Source organism: Chiloscyllium plagiosum, unplaced genomic scaffold, assembly GCF_037043375.1.
Source record: "Chiloscyllium plagiosum isolate Xiang-an unplaced genomic scaffold, Cpla_swu_hap1 HiC_scaffold_10, whole genome shotgun sequence".
Classification (NCBI taxonomy): domain Eukaryota; kingdom Metazoa; phylum Chordata; class Chondrichthyes; order Orectolobiformes; family Hemiscylliidae; genus Chiloscyllium; species Chiloscyllium plagiosum.
The window spans coordinates 8,607,666-8,627,614 of NW_028270148.1; the positions used below are offsets into that span (position 1 = coordinate 8,607,666).

Genomic DNA, 19,949 nt, shown 5'->3' on the forward strand with positions numbered 1-19,949 from the left:
GCAAGCTATTTAGGGAGTTAACTTTGTTTTTAAATGTTCGCTCAGATGTTTACTGTGACACACAGAGAAACAAGTGAAACATTCACCATTTGAGTTCAGAACAAACACAACTGAAACCTAGAGAAGGGCAGTGAGTTCATTGAAATCTTCAGGGAGGAAATAATTATTTTACCAATCTAAGGAGCAGAACTGGGGGACACCCTAAGTTTCTCTTGATATTCACTGAGAAAAGCCAATGGGTTAACTTGCATTATAGGTTCTCAGTGAGAGCTGCAGAGAATCACATTTGATAAGTATGCAGAAAGTTTTAAAGGAAAGAACTTTCAACCTCATAAGTTAACTCAGACGTTATAAGAATTAAACTCGCTGTAATATGTCACTGGGTTTGAGTGTCCATAATGAATATTGTTTGGAAAATAGGATAAATGATCCATTTTGATGCTTATATGCTCTTTCAAAATTGCCTTATGAACATAGATTATTTTCCCTTTAGTGCAATAGATTCATGGACAAGCATGTGCGTGAGATCAAAGTTCTAGACTAGGTAAGGCCAATTTTAATTAGATCAGTTATGATGTAGCCAGAGTGGAGTGGGAATAGATGGTTTTCGGATGCTTATGTCAAAGCAGTAGAAAGCATTCAAGATTGAAATAGGGTGAGCAAAGCACCAGAGTCTTCCAATAAAGATACAGGGTGGGACCAACAAATTCAGTAATCCATGGATATTAAAGATCTATAGACAAAAGGAGACTTTTGGCAGATACCAAGGGCTCAAAACAGGAAAAGACCGAAAGGAATATGGAAGAGCAAGGGGAATTTTAGAAAGGAAATTAAGAGAGGAAAAAGGATGCAGGAAAGAGTATTAGAAGGTAAAGTAACAGAAAATCCTAAGTTATTTTACAAGTACATTAAGGATAAAAGTATAGCGAGAGAAACAGAATGATCCATTAAGGAACACAATATTAATTTGTGCATGAAGCCAGAGGATGGAGATAGGGTTCCAAATGAATATTTTGTTTCAGTGTTCACCAGAAAGAGTGACATTTTGGGTACAGAAATCAGGGAGAGGCACTGTGTTATGATATACCAGGCCAAGCAATAATAACAATTAAGTATTTTCAGAAGGCCAGTAGAAAGATTAAAGCCAGAGTACAGGATGTGCATACTGTCAAGGGCACCACATAAAAGAAAAGAAGATGTTCAGTGTGAGGAAAACAGTACTCTAACTTCAGAAACAGAGTGCATTTGTGTATAAGTGTTTGACTAGGAAGAAGCAAGGGAAGCCTATAAAGATGGAGAGAAGTCAGACTTGATCTTGATGAGTCAATCTATACCAAACAAAATATTGGCACCATCAGGTCTGAATAATTTGTGACAGCTAGAATGATGACAGTAGAAGGAGAGGATCAAACCTGTGAGGTGCCAGGTAGATGACAAATGAAGGTTGGAGGCTAATACAATGGGAAGAATGAAAATCAGCAGTTGCAGATAATGGCTGCTAAGCAAAATCTGCAGCTCACAGCTGAAAAAATTCCAAAGGGATGGACAATAAATGTTGGATTACCCAGCAATGTGGAACAGGTTTTTTTAAAATTCACTTATGGGATGTGGGTGTCGCTGGCTGGGCCCAGCATTTATTGCTCGTCCCTAGTTGCCCTTGAGAAGGTGGGGGTGAGCTGCATTCTTGAACTTCTGCAGTCCACCTGCTGTGGGTTGACCCACAATGCCCTTCAGGAGGGAATTCTAGGATTTTGATCCAGAAACAGTGAAGGAATGGAGATATATTTCCAAGTCAGGATGGTGAGTAGCTTAAAGACAAAATTGTAGTTGGTGGTGTTCCCATATCCTTGGTCATTATTCTTGTCCTTGGTCATGGGTTTGGAAGGTGATGTCTAAGAATCTTTGGTGAATTTCTGCAGTGCATCTTGTAGATAGTACACATTGCTGCAACTGAATGTGATGGGGGTAGATGATTATGGATAGTGTCAAATGCCTTGCGTGTTGCTAAAGCTGCACCCATCCAGGCAGGTGGGGAGTGTTCCATCACACTCCTGACTTATGCCTTGTAGATGGTGGACGGGCTTTGGGGAACCGGGAGGTGAGTTACTCGGCGCAGTATTCCTAGCCTCTGACCTGCTCTTGTAGCCACTGTGTTTATGTGGTGAGTTGAGTTTCTGTTCAATGATAAGCCCCAGGATTGAGAAAATGGGAGATTCAGTGATGATAATACCATTGAATGTCATGGGGTAGTGTTTAGATTGTCATAGCATGGTAATAGTCAGAACCTCGCATTTGTGTGACATGAGTGTTACTTGCCACTTCTCAGCCTAAGTCTAGGTATTGTCCAGATCTTGTTGCATTTGAACATAGACAGCTTCAGTATCTGAGGAGTTGCCATTGGTGCTGAACATTGTGCAATCATTAGCGAACATCCCCACATTTGACCTTATAATGATGAAGCAGCTGAAGATGATTGGGCGTAGGACACTACCCTAAGGAACTCCTACAGAGATGTCCTGGAGCTTAGATGACTGTCTTCCAATTACGACAACCATCTTTGTATGTGTCAAGTATGACTCCAACCACTGGAGAGTTTGCTCCCTGATACCAATTGATTACAGTTTTGCTAGGGCCCCTTGATGCCACTCTGGACCGAATGCAGCCTTGTTGTGAATGAGGGTAACAGACTTGAACAGATCGAGATAGAGGAAGTTGATGTGCCAGACATTTTGGCAAACATTAAAATTGATACGAGCTGAGGACCAGACCACATTTATCCGGGAAGCGAGAAAGGAGGTTGCTAAGCTGGTGGTGAAGATCTTTGTTTAAAGGCAGTCAGCATGGCTTTGTGAGGGGCAGGTCGTGCCTCACAAATCTTATTGAGTTCTTTGAGGAGGGGACGAGACAGGTTAACAAAGTTCAGGCAGTGGATGTGGTGTCTATGGACTTCAGCAAGGCATTTCTTAAGGGTCCCCATGGTAAGCTCATTCATGAAGTCAGGACATATGGGATACAGGGAGATTTGGCTATCTGGATTCAGAATTGGTTGGCTGACAAAAGGCAGAGAGTGGTTGTAGATGGAAAGCATTCTGCCTGGAGGTCGGTGGTGAGTGGTGACCCGCAGGGATTTGTTCCTGGGCCTCTGCTCTTTGTAGTTTTTATAAATGACTTGGATGAGGAAGTTGAACATAGAACATAGAACATAGAAGAATACAGCGCAGTACAGGCCCTTTGGCCCTCGATGTTGCGCCGATCCAAGCCCACCTAACCTATACTAACCCACTATCCTCCATATACCTATCCAATGCCCGCTTAAATGCCCATAAAGAGGGAGAGTCCACCACTGCTACTGGCAGGGCATTCCATGAACTTACGACTCGCTGAGTGAAGAACCTACCCCTAACTTCAGTCCTATATCTACCCCCCCTTAATTTAAAGCTATGCCCCCTTGTAATACCCGACTCCATACGCGGGAAAAGGTTCACACTGTCAACCCTATCTAACCCCCTAATCATCTTGTACACCTCAATCAAGTCACCCCTAAACCTTCTTTTCTCTAATGAAAACAGCCCCAAGTGTCTCAATCTTTCCTCATACGATCTTCCTTCCATACCAGGCAACATCCTGGTAAACCTCCTCTGCACCCGTTCCAGTGCCTCCACATCCTTCCTATAGTATGGCGACCAAAACTGCACACAATATTCCAGATGCGGCCGCACCAGAGTCTTATACAACTGCATCATGACCTCAGGACTCCGGAACTCAATTCCTCTACCAATAAAAGCCAGTACGCCATATGCCTTCCTCACTGAGGGGTGGGTTAGAGAATTTGCCGATGACACAAGGGTTGGACGCGCCGTTGATAGTATTGAGGGGTCTTGTAGGCTGCAGTACAATATTGACAGGATGCAGAGCTGGGCTGAGAAATAGCAGATGGATAAGTGCGAAGTTCTGCATTTTGGAAGGAATAACTTGAATGCCGAATATATAATTAAAGACAGGATTCTTGACAGTGTGGAGGAACAGAGGTATTCAAGTACATAGATCCGTTAAAGTTGCCACCCAATTGGATAGGGTTGTTAAGAAACCATATAGTGTTTTAGCTTTCATTAACAGGGGGATCATATTTAAGAGCTGCAAGGTTTTGCTGCAAATCGATAAAACCCTGGTGAGACCACACTTGGAATATTGTGTCCAGTTCTGGTCGCCCTCTTATAGAAAAGATACAGAGGCTTTGGAGAAGGTGCAAAGAAGGTTTACTGAGATGCTGCCGTGACTGGAGGGCCTAACTTATGAAGAGAGGTTGACTAAACTTGGACTTTTCTCTCTGGAGAGAAGGAGCAAGAGAGGTGACCTGATCGAGGTGTACAAGATAATGAGAGGCATAGATAGAGTTGATAGCCTGAGACTTTTCCCCAGGGCAGGATTGACTGCCACAAGGGCTTATAGTTTTAAGGTGTTAGGAGGAAGGTATAGCAGAGACAATAGAAGTAGGTTCTTTACGCAGAGAGCTGTGAACGCACGGAATGTATTGCCAGCGGTGGTGGTGGAAGCAGAGTCATTAAGTAACTTTAAACAACTGGTGGACATGCATATGGATAGCAGTGAATTGAGGGGTGATTACATTAGATTATTTTATTTTAAATTAGGATTAATCCTCGTCACAACATTGTGGGCCAAAGGGCCTGTTCTGTACTGTACTTTTCTATGTTATTTATAGATAGAAACAATTTGCAGAGCTACAGGGAAAAGTAGATTAACTTTAAGTTAAATCAGTAAAGAGAGCCAGTGCAGATGTGATGGTCTGAATGGCCTCTGTCTGTTCTGTAATGAATTTGTGACCTGTAGTCGCAACCTTACTTTGACGGTTTTACCTATGAATCATTCTGTTGAGCCTTTTTACACATGTTATGCACCAGTGAATATTTGTCACTTTATGTTGACTAGATATTGCACTTTTCAGTCAATATTCCAAAAGCCGCAAACCTTTCCACAGAGTTTAACTCCTTTTATGTTTGGACTCGATAGTTTCAATCCATTTGTTCAGACATATCTCTGGAGTGGGTGGGACTTGACCCAGACCTATTGTCTAAGAAGTAGGGACACTACCACAACTGTGAATCTGCACTGCAGCCCCTGCAAGGCCAATGTCTCCTTCCTGAGGTGCTCCCTCAAAACTGAATGCAATCCACCAGCTGGTAAGTTTTAAGCAAATAACACAAATTTCATCCCTTTGTATTGGGTCCCTTTGACATAAAGGCTTCCCTTGCAACTAGAGTAAGACAAAGGGAAACAAATTATATACGACTTAATACACCAGAGATATAATTCAAACTTTATAGTCCAGAGGTGAGAACAATTGAGATAACTCATTAACAGCCTTGAGTGTAATGGGTACGCTTACAACATAAGTTAATACAGTGTGTCTTTCACATGCTGCATTCAATACATTTATTAGGGGTTAAGGCCCTGAAGAAGGGCTCATGCCCAAAACATCGATTCTCCTGCTCCTTGGATGCTGCCTGACCTGCTGCACTTTTCCGGCAACACATTTTCACCTCTGATCTCCAGCATCTGCAGTCCTCACTTTCTCCTCAGGGCAGTATAGAAGAGTAACATTGTCAATATATATTTAATAGATATATACAACTTTTAGACAAAGGTTGACCAAAAAAGATGTTATTTATAGTGAATGAACAGTGACTCTCATTTGCAAGGAACTAAATAGGTCACCAAGACTTTCACTACACAACATACTAGCTTTGGAGTCTGATGCGTTCTCTCCTGATTAATAAAGGAAAAAGGCTGTATGTAGTTTTCAGCTCAATAATTCGGAGGTCTTCAGAGATTCTATTTAAAACAGAAAGAGCAGCTATTAGACAGTGTATGTCTTTCTCGAATCAGAGACTCAATACATTCAGTGATATTGCAGCCCCCCCTTCACTGTCCATTTCAATAAGAAATCTTTGAAAAACATTATGTTAATTTTGGCCTTATTAACTCAAATAAATTACAACTTGTTTTAAATTCTTGACAATGATACATTTTGGTCCAAGGTACAAGGAAGAATTCTCCCTCTTCTCTACTGTTCTTCCACTGGGTAATTTACCTCTACCTAAGAGAGGGCAGGTAAAACAACTCTATAGAAGTCATATCCTCTCACAAAGCCCCCTTTATTGACATGTAGGTACGTGTATGGAATGAGCTGCCAGAGGATGTGGTGGAGGCTGGTACAATTGCAACATTTAAGAGGCATTTGGATGGGTATATGAATAGGAAGGGTTTGGAGGGATATGGAGGCTGGCAGGTTGGACTAGATTGGGTTGGGATATCTGGTCGGCGTGGACAGTTTGGACCGAAGGGTCTGTTTCCATGCTGTACATCTCTATGACTCCATGTACATAGTACTTGATATACCAGCTTTCTCATGCCAGCTCTCAGTGAACAGAGCCCCTGACATTCCTGTTGACACCTGTCAGCCAGGGTTCCCTGTTTGACCCGAGAATCACAGACCCAATCAGGGAACACATATTCCAAGAGGTCTACCTAGCTGATTTCAGTAGAATCACTGCAGCAGGGAACCCCTTTTAATATGACAACCCCTTTTAATATGTACTCTCTTAATATTGCATCAAGAACATTGCTGAGTTTGCGTGCTCCAGTCTCTAGAGCAGGAATTGAACCCACAAATCTTCTAGGTATTCATTTCACAATCTGCTTTTTAAGGCAAGTGTGGCCAAGCTCACTTGCAACTATTTGGTTTACATTTGGTTGGGAGAGGCAAGATGGAAATCTTTAATCTGGCCCATCCATCAGGGGACTGATGCAATCTGGTTGGCGAGTCATTTTATATCCTGGTCAATTTCTTTCCACATTTTATTTATCAATTGTAAATTTAGCAGCATTTAAAAATGGTACAGAACATCTAACTGCTTCCACTTGCCTTGAAGAAAGATTAAAATGACCCCCCTTTAATCTAGAAACAGCAACGGAACAGATGACAGACTGAGTAATCAACAAATACTTTGTTAAATAAAGGGAAAGAAAAGCAAATAATTTTACACTTCAAAAAAAAATTGTCATTCAATTGGCTCTCCAGAGGAGGTGCTTTGATAGATTTAGTTAGCCAAGGCAGGAATAGAAAATGGTGGCATGGTAATGTCACTGGACTGGTAACCTTGATATCTATGTTAATGCTCTGCAGATATGGATTCAAATCCCAACCACAACAGTTGGGGGAAATTTAATTCAATTATCTAAATATTCTGGAATTGGAAACTCATCACAGTAACGGTGACCATGAAATTATCAACTGTCACAAAAGCTTTGTTTCAGTCACACCCTTTGGGAAGGAAATCTACCATCCTTGCATGGTCCAGGCTACATGTGACTCCTGACTCACAGCAATACAGTTGGCTCTGAAGTGGCCTCCCAAGTCACTCAGCTCAAGGCACCCAGAGAAGGGTGACAATTGTTGGCCTTGCCTGGGATGCTCACGTCCCATGAAATATTAAATGAAAAAGTCAAATTGATGGAGTCCTACTCTCTAAAATCAGGTCACTTTTAAGTCTGCCACTGCTCACAATAAATCTCAGGAAAGTAAGGCATTGACTGCAAATGTGTATGGGGATATTAGTAGGAAATATCACAATGATGAAACCTTTAATTTTAATTCTATAATTATTCCCAAACATAGTCCAACCTGAACATTACTCACTGATATAGACCACTTGAGAAAAATGCTTCATCACTTCTCATTTACTTTATAGCAAAATATCTGACAGGAGTAACTACAGTCTATTCCAGAGGAAACTGTACATTGCATTAAGCACCTTCAAGCATGGCATTCAGAGAGAATACATCCAGTAATACAAGCTACCCTATTGTATCTGTGGTTGTGACTCATATTCCCTTTTAGCATAGCTCGCAGCTCAGAGCATGAGGTTGATGAATTTATCCTTTTATCTACAAAAAGCCTCTAAAAGTAGCTTTGATAAAATATTGTTATTTCCAGAGCATTGTGAACAGAATTTTATTTCCAGATGCATCATCACACAGATTGCAAACCCATTTCAATGAATGGAACTGTTCTCTTTTTAATTGATTCTCAGGATGTGGGTGTCACTGTCAAGGTCAGCATTTATTTTGAGTCTTTAGATGTCTTTGGAAAATATTAGTGCACCTTCTTCTTGAACCATTATTCCAATACAACTGAGTGGCTTATTAACCACACTAGTATGTTTAAGTCAGACTGGGAATGGATGCTAGATTTCCTTTTTGACAGGACATTCGTGAACAAATGAGTTATTAAGGCAATCTGCCAGATGATAAACCATATCGTACCTGCAGGAAGTTACAGAACAGAAAAAACTCCTTTGCCATACTGTACTGACCAAACCTGTGAGAAACTGATAGTTTGTTTTAATGCAAATGAATACTCATTAACTACAATTGCACTTACTGAAAATTATCCAGGACTTTCACATGTATCCCGGTGGGAGAATCTATACCTACCTAATCTTGAAGCTGACTCTAAATCGCATCACTGACATAATTTTCAACAGGCGAGGGGTTGTCTAAGGTATCAGCTGAGTTTGGATCTTGCTGGCTGCTGGAAAATTAGAAAGAGTTGTTCACCATACTTAGAACAATAATTCTTTCTATTACCTGGATTTGTTACCTTTAACTCTTGAAAGGCATTGAATCATTACATAAAATTAAGTGTTGAATCAATTCAGTTGGAAATCTAGAAGAAAAATATACAAAAAGAATTCAATGCTAAGTTCTACTCTATTAAGAAGCCCACTTCTGAAATGTATTAGCAAGTGCATTGCTTAAACTGGAACAAGCACACTTAAGCTTAGGTTTCGTGCACATGTTTTGAGATCAAATTTGGCAGCAGGAGGATTGCTCAGACTTCAGGACTTGAGTGTCCATATTATTCTTCCAAACGTTAGACATGAAGTTTAATGAGATTGTTATAGCTTTTGATTTTGTGGGTGGGTTAGCTTGGTTGGCTGGATAGGTCGTTTGCAATGTAAAATGATTCCAACAGTGTGGGTTTAATTCCCACACCTGCTGAAGTTACTATGAACAATGCTTCTTCTCAAACTCTCTCCTCACCTGAGGCATTGTGACCCTCAGGTTAAACCACCATCAGTTCTCTCTCTAAGGGGAAAGTACACCAATAAGACAATGGTGACTTTACCTTTACTTATATTTTAATCTAAGGTAAAATGAAAGGGGCTTTGGAACTTTTCCTAACCCTGTCCAACAACAAGATGGGATGAAATGTCTGTTAGAGATTATCGGGAGATGTAAGTTATTTTATTGGAAAGAAGGTGGGAAACATTCACGCATGAACCAATGGCAGCAACAGTCCTGTTTACATTAATTAGATTTATAATCTCTGAAATCCCTGGAACATGGTCAGATTGTGAATTTGCAAACACTTATGTTTTAATTTAATTTCATGATAAGCAATTTGGGGTCTCAATGTGGCGAATCAGCAATCACAAGGTCAGTGTGATTCACAGTATCATGGAGTTGGGCTTTGAGGACGGGCTCAGTTTTAGAACTATCCCTGAGAAAATCACAATCGCTTCATTAGGATCTGGGGGACGGAATGAATAAAATTTGATAGTCTGTCTGGTTCACTCTACAGAAACAGAGTGGTGCTCATGCTCAGATTGAAAGGAACAATGTATGAAGGATTTGCAACAAGGATGGAAGATTTGCCTGGCCTATGCCAGATGGAGAACCTCCAGGAAAAGTAATCATAAGAGATAGTTCTTGGGGTTCTGTTCGCCGAGCTGGAAGTTTTTGTTGCAAACGTTTCGTCCCCTGGCTAGGCGACATCATCAGTGCTTGGGAGCCTCCTGCGAAGCGCTTCTTTGATGTTTCCTCCGGGGTTTATAGTGGTCTGTCCCTGCCGCTTCCGGTTGTCAGTTTCAGCTGTCCGCTGTAGTGGTTGGTATATTGGGTCCAGGTCGATGTGTTTGTTGATGGAGTTTGTGGATGAATGCCATGCCTCTAGGAATTCCCTGGCTGTTCTCTGTCTGGCTTGCCCTATGATAGTAGTGTTGTCCCAGTCGAATTCATGTTGCTTGTTGTCTGCATGTGTGGCTACTAAGGATAGCTGGTCGTGTCGTTTTGTGGCTAGTTGATGTTCATGTATGCGGATTGTTAGCTGTCTTCCTGTTTGTCCTATATAGTGTTTTGTGCAGTCTTTGCATGGTATTTTGTACACTACTTTAGTTTTGCTCATGTTGGGTATCGGGTCCTTCGTTCTGGTGAGTTGTTGTCTGAGCGTGGCTGTTGGTTTGTGTGCCGTTATGAGTCCTAGGAGTCGCAGTAGACTGGCTGTCAGTTCTGAGATGCTCCTGATGTATGGTAGTGTGGCTCATCCTTTTGGTTGTGGTATGTCCTCGTTCCGTGGTCTTTCTCTTAGGCATCTGTTGATGAAGTTGCGCGGGTATCCGTTTTTGGCGAATACCTTGTATAGGTATACCTTGCCAGACAGAGAACAGCCAGGGAATTCCTAGAGGCATGGCATTCATCCACAAACTCCATCAACAAACACATCGTCCTGGACCCAATATACCAACCACTACAGCGGACAGCTGAAACTGACAACCGGAAGCGGCAGGGACAGACCACTATAAACACCGGAGGAAACATCAAAGAAGCGCTTCGCAGGAGGCTCCCAAGCACTGATGATGTCGCCTAGCCAGGGGACGAAACGTTTGCAACAAAAACTTCCAGCTCGGCGAACAGAACCACAACAACGAGCACCCGAGCTACAAATCTTTGCACAAACTTTGGATAGTTCTTGGGTTAAAAAGGTACCTGGCTGGGAAATAAAAGGAAGTAAAGGAAGCAAGCATTTGCAATCTAAGGATCAATTTCGGTCTGGATCTGGGAAAACTGATTGCATACTTAAGGGCAGAGTTATATGTAGTTGTGAAGTGAATTTTTCTTTTGTCGACAGTAAAGGGGAAATTTTCTGTTCTGTAGTTGACAGTATAAGTTTACTACAATAATAGTGTTTAGCTGATAACGCTTTTAGTCTGATTGTTACAGAGAAAGATCTTAAAATATGAAAAAGTATTTATCACCCTTTTCTCCATTAACGGAAAGGGTGAATTGTTTTAAGGTTGCTGGTCTCTGCAGGGATAGTAATGAATGGTAGTGCCACTGACAAACATGTATGAAACAACTAGGAAGAGCATGATTTACTTCCCATCTTTAACAAAATCAAGACCTTCCAAAGGACTTCACAGCCAATTAAGTAGCTTTAAGATGAAGTACTAATATAAGGAAAGATACGTTTACCAATTTCCAATACCACGGACCCACTAGCAGCAGTGAGATAATGAATGCTGGTTGAAGGAGAAATATTGGTCAAGGCACAGAGAAATCCCCCACCATTTTCATATAGGGTCAGTGGATCTTTACATCTATCTGGGGATATTAAATGACAGAATGCCTAACAGTGTAGCATCCCTTCAACACTCCATTGAACCATGTCTTACATGTTGAATTGAATATGAGAGGCTTTGGATAGAGAGACTATATCTGGTTTTGCAAGGCTACGTGACAATAGCAGAGATTGAGTGTTTTAAGTTGAGAAATTGAATATATGGTGTGTGCAGGGCAAACACATATTGGGTTAGATCAAGTAACCTGTGTCATGGTTGTTTCTCAACACAATGTTTATACCATGCATACACAGGACAGATTTGCATTGATCTGGGCTTACGGACTCTTGAGGCACATTCTGGTCATTTTCACTAAGCAAAAGGAGAATATTGTAGAGGAGAAGAATGAGGTATGAGATATTAGACTAGAAAGGATCTAGGTTAGTTATGACCAGGAGTTATCAATTCTAGAAGGAGTGAAAGGAGACAAGTCCCCTGGGCCAGATGGAATTTATCCGAGGATTCTCTGGGAAGCTAGGAGGAGATAGCAGGGCCTTTGGCTTTGATGTTTGAGTCGTCATTGTCTACAGGTTTGGTACCAGAGGACTGGAGCCTTACAAATGTTGTGCCCTTGTTCAAGAAGGGCATAGAGATGAGCCAGGTAATTGTAGACCAGTGAGCCTTATTTCTGTTGTAGGAAAGGTTTTGGAAAGGATTATAAGAGATAAGATTTATAATTATCTCGCAAACAACAATTTGATTTCAGATAGTCAACATGGTTTCATCAAGGGCAGGTCGTGTCTCACAAACCTCATTGAATATTTTGAGAAGGTGACGAAGCATGTAGATAATGGTAGGGCAATTGACGTGGTATACATAGACTTCAGGAAAGCCTTTCATAAGGTTCCACATGGTAGACTGTTGGAGAAAATGCAGAGGCATGAAATTGAGGGTAATTTAGCAGTTTGGATTAGAAACTGGCTTTCTGAAAGAAGGCAGCGAGTGGTGGTTGATGGAAAATATTTAGCCTGGAGTCTGGTTACTACTGGTGTGCCACAAGGATCTGCTTTGGGACCACTGCTGTTTGTCATTTTCATAAATGACTTAGACACAGGCATAGGTGGATGGATTCGTAAATTTGCAGACGACACTAAAGTTGGTGGAGTAGTGGACAGTGTGGAAAAGTGGTACAGGTTGCAGGGGGACTTGGATAAACTGCAAAATTGGGTTGAGAGGTGGCAAATGGAGTTCAATGCAGCTAAATGTGAGGTGATGCACTTTGGGCATCAGCAAGGCAGAGTACTGGGTCAATGGAAAGATTCTTGGTAGTCTGCATATGCAGAGGGATCTTGGAGTCCATGTACATAGATCCCTAAAAGTTGCACCCAGGAGGATAGTGTTGTTAAGAAGGCATACAGTGTGTTAGGTTTCATTCGTAGAGGGATTGAGTTCCGGAGCCGCAATATCATGCTGCAACTATACAAAACGCTGATGCGGCTACACTTGGAATATTGTGTACAGTTCTGGTCCCGAGATTTTGGGAAGGGTGTGGAAGCATTGGAAAAAGTGCAGAGGAGATTTACCAGGATTTTGCCTGGTCTGGAGGGAAGGTCTTATGAGGAAAGGCTGAGAGACTAGAACCTGTTCTGATTGGCAAGAAGAAGGCTAAGAGGGGATTTGATAGAGACATACAAGATGATCAGAGGATTAGATAGGGTAGACAGTGAAAGTCTGTTTCCTAGAATGATTACTTCAGTGTGTACGAGGGGGCATCACAACAAATTGAGGGTTGGTAGATTTAAGACAGATGTCAGAGGCAGGTTCTTTGTGCAGAGAGTGGTAAGGGCGTGGAATGCCCTACCTGCTAATGTAGTTAACTCAACCACATTAGGGAGATTTAAACAATCCTCAGATAAGCACATGGATGATTTTGGGACAAGCTGAGAATAGTTCACAGTCAGCGCAACATCGAGGGCTGAAGGGCCTGTTCTGTGCTGTATTGTTCTATGTTCTATATTCTATAACCTTGTCATTGCTCCAAATGTGTTTAAAGTACCTTATCTCCATTTACCAGCATTTTGATAAAGTCATCCAATGCCTTCTTCAACATTGCATTCATGTACGTATTGTGGAATTCCGCATCAACGTGACGTTTGCTTGCGTTCTGCTCATCCTGGGTTCTGGTTATCAGAAACAAAAGCATCTTCAGTCTAAAATGTTCAGGCCAAGCACATGATTCAGTTAAAAAGATTCAATATGCCTGCTCCCTGACCTCAGAAGTACATTACACATGATAAAACGTTTCCATTAGAATTCTTCTGTTAAGTGGCTGAAACCATGATTAAATTCGGAATGGAAAGGAGATTATGCTTCAGTTATACAGAGCATTGGTAGGATCACATCTAGAGTATTGGGTCCAGTGCTAGTCAGGGTGCTTAAGGATGCTAATGCATTGGAAGCAGCTCAGAAAAGGTTTACAAGACTAAGACCTAGAATGAGTAGGTTGCTTTGGAGGAAAAGTTAAATCGACTAGATCTGTATCCTCTGGAGAAAGTCAGTAGTGACTTAGTTGAAACATAAAAGATCTTAAGGTGACTTGACCAGTTGTACATTGAAAGGAGTTTCCTCTTGTCAGGTGGAACTGGGAGTAATAGTTTTAAAATAGGGTGTTGCTCAGCTAAGACAGATGAGGAAACATATTTTTCCTCGAAGAAGATTAGGAGTCTTTGGAATTCAATTCCTTAAAGGGCAATGGATGCAGAGTCTTCAAACATTCTGAAGGCAGAGGTAGATCAATGCTTAATTAGCCAGGGGATGAAAGGTTATTGATGATGTGTAGGAATACAGAGTTGAGTTAAAACCAGATCAACCATGATCTTATAAAATGGCAGAGCAGGCTTGAAGAGACTTTCTCAAGTGGCTTACTCTTGATCTTTGTTCAAATGGAACACCCTTTAGATTCAATTAAAATTAAAAATTTGGGGAAATATTCATCAATACAGTTGCCATATCAAAACACTGAGTCATAGAGTCTGACATCACAGACAGAGACCATTCAGCCAATGCTAGACTATCTTTCAAAGGGCTATCTAATTGCCCCACTCTATCTCTATCATCCTGCATCTTTTTTATTCTTTCTTTTTGAAAGTCAGTATGGAATCCTTCATATTCCGTAGCATATGCTGGATCAGGACAATCTGCAGCACATGAGAAACCATATTTTCCAATTACCTTAAACTGGTGCACTTTGGTTATCAAACCTTCCATCAAACGGTTTCTTCACTCTTAAGCTTTTAAAAACCTTCATAATTTTGAACAATTCAACTAACTTGCTCCCTAACATAGTGATGGACATTTATAAACCATTCAAACACACACCAGCACTTGCCTAAGCAGTATGGCTACTGAGAAGTCATGTGCTCAACATTAATGGGAATAAGAGATTGCATTAGGCATAAAGGTTGGGCCTGTACTCACTGGATGTCAGCGGAAAGGGAGGAAATCTTCTTGGAAAAGATTCTGAGGTGCTTCTTGGGAGAGGCACAGTTCATAAATAAAATGTATTTCGCTTAAGATACAAATGAGGAGATAATTCTGCTCTCAGTTGCACCTCTTGGGAATTCTCTTCCTATGAGCATTGAAGGCAAAGTTACTGAATATGTTCAATTCTGAACTAACAGATTTTCTTTTTAAAATCAAAAAGGAGTCAAGGGTTATAGGGCTGGGGAGGGAAATTAGACAAGAGAAATAAGGCTGCAACCAGATCAATCACAAATTGAGTTTGAACGTGGAACAGGCTCCAAGGTGCCTTTTTTTCCTAAGTTTTAATGTAGATCATTGTGCTGGACCAATATAGTGAGCAGTTCTGAATTTTTTTTTGTTTAAATATGCAGGATTGGCAATGTAATTCTCTCACCTTGGCATGCTTGCGGACAACTGGTAATAGACTTTGTCGCTGTCTGACGATGGGTTTTGATAAATGTCACTATCAGCTCTCACTGGTGATTGTGACTGATCCTCACTGGACTGTCCATCGAAACCAACAGCATTTCGCAGCCTGAAGGTCAGAGGTAAATAAAGTCAGTCCAACTATAGTCAGCCTTGATGGAGCCATCACTGGCGTCAGATTACGAATTAGCATGGGTCTGATTATAAACAGCATAAGGCTGGCTCACAATGTGTTGGTGTAACTCAGTGGCCACAGTGCAGACAAGCAGCATAGACAGAACCAAATATGGCAACAATCCAAACTATGAAAAGTATCAAAATAACAGAAACTAATTGTATAAAAGGGTAATATGTACGCAATTTGAGGCACAAGTGATTTTGTCACTATCTGTAGGCACTGGTTACTTTATCGTTGAAGTTTTCCAGACGATTTCCGCTACGTACCGATTAGGACAAACCTCGAATTACCTAATCGTGGCCCAACACAGGATCACTGCACTTCTACTCCAACAGCATTCGGGACAGACTAAAGGAAGCCGTTCGCAATAAACAGCGAAACTCTCAATCGGATGGATGCCCTTCTCTTCACCCGGGACAGTCGGGGCATCCCCTAACACAGGCCACTATAAATGCCGGAGGAAACACCACAGAAGCGCTTCACAGGAGGCTCCCAAGCACTGAGGATGTCACCTAGACAGGGGAACGAAACGTTTGCAACAAAAACTTCCAGCTCGGCGAACAGAACCACAGCAACGAGCACCCGAGCGACAAATCTTCTCACAAACTTTGTGTACAATTTTATTCGGTATGGAGGCCATAATTATTTATGAACATTATATACGCACTTAATGTGATGGATTAATATCAGGCGAAATGAAATGAAATACTCTGGAAGTTGTGATCATCATCAGCGAATCCTCCCCGCTCCCCACCCGCAACAGCGCGTGTTGCCATAGCAAAGCTCTGGACTTGAGGCTGAGCCAGCCATCCCACCCCCAAGTAAGTGCTACATCCTGCAATGTACAATCGAGATTGCAGATGAGCCCATAAGAAATAGGAACAGGAGTAGGCCATTCAGCCCCGCGAGTTTGCTCTACCATTTTGCTCATTCCATGCTCCTCACTTCCCTGCTCCTTTCCGGTAACCCTTGACCTAACTGGTCAAGAATCCATCTTCATAATGAAGGGCTTTTGCCCGAAACGTCGATTCTCCTGCTCCTCGGATGCTGCCTGACCCGCTGTGCTTTTCCAGCACCACATCACACAAGAATCTATCTCAGCCTTAAATCTACAGAATGAGCCACCTCCCCACAAACCTCCTCCCTCCCCTACCACGACAGCTCTCTGTACAGCTCAATGCTATATTTTCAAATCTACAATAATGTAGGATTGCCCACATTAGTTCAGGACACTTTAGACAAAGAAAGTTAATGGGGCGGGTGGGGGTGGGGGATTGAAATGGAATTGAGTGCCTTTGGAAGCTGGAGAGAAAGGGGGGAGTGAACTTACCCCAGGTGGGAGTAGGTTCCGAGGGCCGCGAACCCCGATGTGCGGGAGCAGAACACATTCAGAAGAGCGAAAAGCGTCAGGAAGTGGGAGCTGAGCCGGATCATCATTGCGTCGGGTCCTGAAATCCAACACAAAAAGGCGTTACCTCACTCGGCTGAATGGGTTCCGACCTGTGTCCTGGCTGAAAAATTAGGGAAGTCCACTTTGGGGGGAATGTGGGGTGACGGAATAAAAGGATCAAAGTTCGCCCTTCAATCTTTCTTGGAAATAAGACATACTCGACTTGAAATTCTAATCTATTATCTCTCAAACCCATTTCTCTCATTCTCTCTCTCACACACATACGCACAATAACTATCAATTCGTCTGGAAATACATGGGAAAGTACACTGTTAAAAATGATTCGGAGATGCCGGTGTTGGACTGGGGTGTACAAAGTTAAAAATCACACAACACCAGGTTATAGTCCAACAGGTTTAATTGGAAGCACACTAGCTTTCGGAGCGACGCTCCTTCATCAGGTGATTGTGGAGGACTCGATCGTAATTTTTGCTATAAATTCTGTGTTACGATCGAGCCCTCCACAAGCCCTCCACCTGGTGTTGTGTGATTTTTAACTTTGTTAAAAATGATGCAGTTTTGCATTTTCCAGAAACAAATTTATCGACCGAAAGCCAGTTGAAAGGCTTACCAGATACTGCACTACGTTGTTGCTTGAGGCTGTAGTTGGAGGTTTGGTCGCTGCCCTTGGTGCTGAATTGGACAACGAGAAATTGAAGCACAAACGATCTCTTTCAGTTGTTTGCGTCTGTTTCTGATCCTCTGACAATTTCTTTAGCTCTCTGTCTCTCTCTCTTTCTCGCAGTAAAGTCGAGATCTCCTAGTTCTCTTCAAGTCCCAGGACTGGAACTCTGATATCCAACACTCAGAAACTTGTGGGTTTTATACGACAGAGCAAGTCACCGTCCACGTGGAGCAGTCACGCTCCGGTTCCAAGGAAAAAAAGGACAAAATACATACACAAGGACGTCATCGGCATTCCCTATGGAATGAGAACACGTAGTCAAAGCCGGTTTAACAACTTATCGTGGGAGGTGCTTGTAATGCGTGGACATCTCCAGAGCCTGGTCTCTTCTGTATATTGAAATGTTCAGCGTCAAATTCCAAACTTTCCCCGACTTCTAATGTCCCTCCATTAGAAATGTGCATGTTTCAACAGTCCCCAACCCCCTACCGTGTAGAATCTTACAGCACGGAAGGAGACATCACAATGCCTTTCTATTAAAACTAACCAATATCTTAACCCCACAAATTTCGCTCCTACAACTAATGATCTAGTTCTTTTTGAAAAAAAACGTTTCAAAGTTGTGTATCTCAATCACATCTCACTCCCTCTATAAAGTGTTAATGTTTCCTTTGGATCTTTTGCCAATTATCTTAAATTTGTACCTTTTGGTTACTGACCCATTGGTCACAGTCTCTTCTCATGCCCTCTTCATTTTCAATCCCTCTATTAAATTTCCCCTTAACCTCGAATGAACAGGAACAGTCTCAGTCTTTCCACGTCATGAAAAAACAAATCGCTTTTATAAATCTATTTAGATATGGCTGAATTGTCTGTACAACTGATGAATAGCTAAAAACACCCAAATACAATAATTCGAGCAATTGAACATGACCTGGACATTAGAATTTGTGCAAATTTAGATTTTGTACTTAATGATATTTCTTCCCCACCTCCAATTGCCGTGGCATTAGATGCAGAATAGATACACACGACTGTATATGTCTGTATCAATTTTTTTAGAATATGATATTAGGAATTTATACATGGCACATTACCTTGTCAGCGATGAAATTATTAATCAAAAGATTACTTTTTTGTACCAACAAACTAAGACAAAAGGGAAAATTAATCCCAATTGAAAACTGTCTCGGTATAATTGGTTTGCGTGCAATTGCAATTCAGTCAATGGTTTGAATGTATTAAGTGACAGTTTAGGAAGAGCCTGTCGATACCATGGGTGGGTTAGCAAAGGTAATCTAATGAAGGGTTCACAAAGTTTATGTATGGATTAATGGAAGCGGCGACTGCAGCAGAATCTAATCGAAGAGTTCAGAGAGTTTGCGTTCAAAACAGTCAATGGTTGGTTGATAGTGGGGCAGTGGTAGTGTCCCTATCTCTGAAGTTCCGAGGCCGAGGTTCAAGTAATATCTATTTCATAAAGACATATTATAACCTGTCGGTTCACAATGTTGAGTGACAGTAGAAGCGAGACTCCCGAATCTCTTCTGTGTAAAAACAGACCCAGAACTGAGGGGATGGTAGAAGGCAGTAAACGTAAGGGAACTTGTGTCACAACAACGACATTAAATGGCTGGGTACAACATTATTCCGGGAAACATGCACGACATTTCTTCAGATTACTTATATGGAGGAGGCAAATTTAGGATTAGTTTACTCAAGGAATTCAAGAGAATTTGCGTGTAGAATCATTCATATCCAGAAACGAAGTGGTGTGGAATTTAGATGAATTCCAGATTAATTGAATGCTCAGTAAGTATTCTCTGGGAACATTTTGAAAATTAATGGAATATGTCATAGATGGCCTCTATGGAGGAAACGTTGGATACTCGAGAGTAAATTACAATCGTAACTCACCAAATCTGTTCAATTCGTTAATCAATGGATACCTAATTGCAAGTTATGGGCTACGATTTAACAAAGGTTTGGTTGGGTTAGGGATACCTGGGAATTAAAACAAAAACGTTTTTTTTCCGGAGCAGAAGTGCTCTTATATACACCTGGAGCACGTGGAACTCGAATTCAGGTCTCTCGATCTCGGGATAGAGACACTACTACTGTACAGCAAGAGAACCCCAGGGATGCTATAGGTGGGGTTCTAATAAGGTAATCCTGTTAATCTGACAATTCACTGAATTCAATATGAGAAAATGGTCGGTTACCTGGATCCCATTCCCAAATCAGACCATTTAGATTGCGTTTTAGTGGGCTTTGTTTGTAGATATCTAACTGGCCAGATGGCTGATTACTGGTGATAGTTAATGATAA

General features: G+C 41.6%; 1 protein-coding gene across 5 annotated transcripts in view; it reads right to left on the minus strand.

Annotated features, from left to right (window-relative positions):
• Nucleotides 1-4,025: 4,025 nt before the first annotated feature.
• Nucleotides 4,026-19,949, minus strand: part of LOC148148906 (uncharacterized) — a 51,228-nt gene continuing 35,304 nt past the window's right edge. The window contains exons 4-9 of one of the 5 annotated variants that reach the window (XR_015758344.1): nt 17,568-17,918; nt 16,877-16,994; nt 15,337-15,477; nt 13,492-13,600; nt 8,515-8,611; nt 4,026-5,850 (exon numbers count right to left, since the gene is read on the minus strand). Coding sequence is in view for 3 of the 5 variants with exons in the window: in XM_087991093.1 (XP_087847219.1) it covers nt 8,585-8,611; nt 13,477-13,600; nt 15,337-15,477 (292 nt within the window). In the remaining 2 variants the exon portion in view is untranslated. Of the gene's footprint in view, nt 5,851-8,514; nt 8,612-13,476; nt 13,601-15,336; nt 15,478-15,499; nt 16,059-16,876; nt 16,995-17,567; nt 17,919-19,949 lie in introns of those variants that run through there. The other 4 variants (XM_087991093.1, XM_087991095.1, XM_087991094.1 and 1 more) reach the window with 4 other exon arrangements.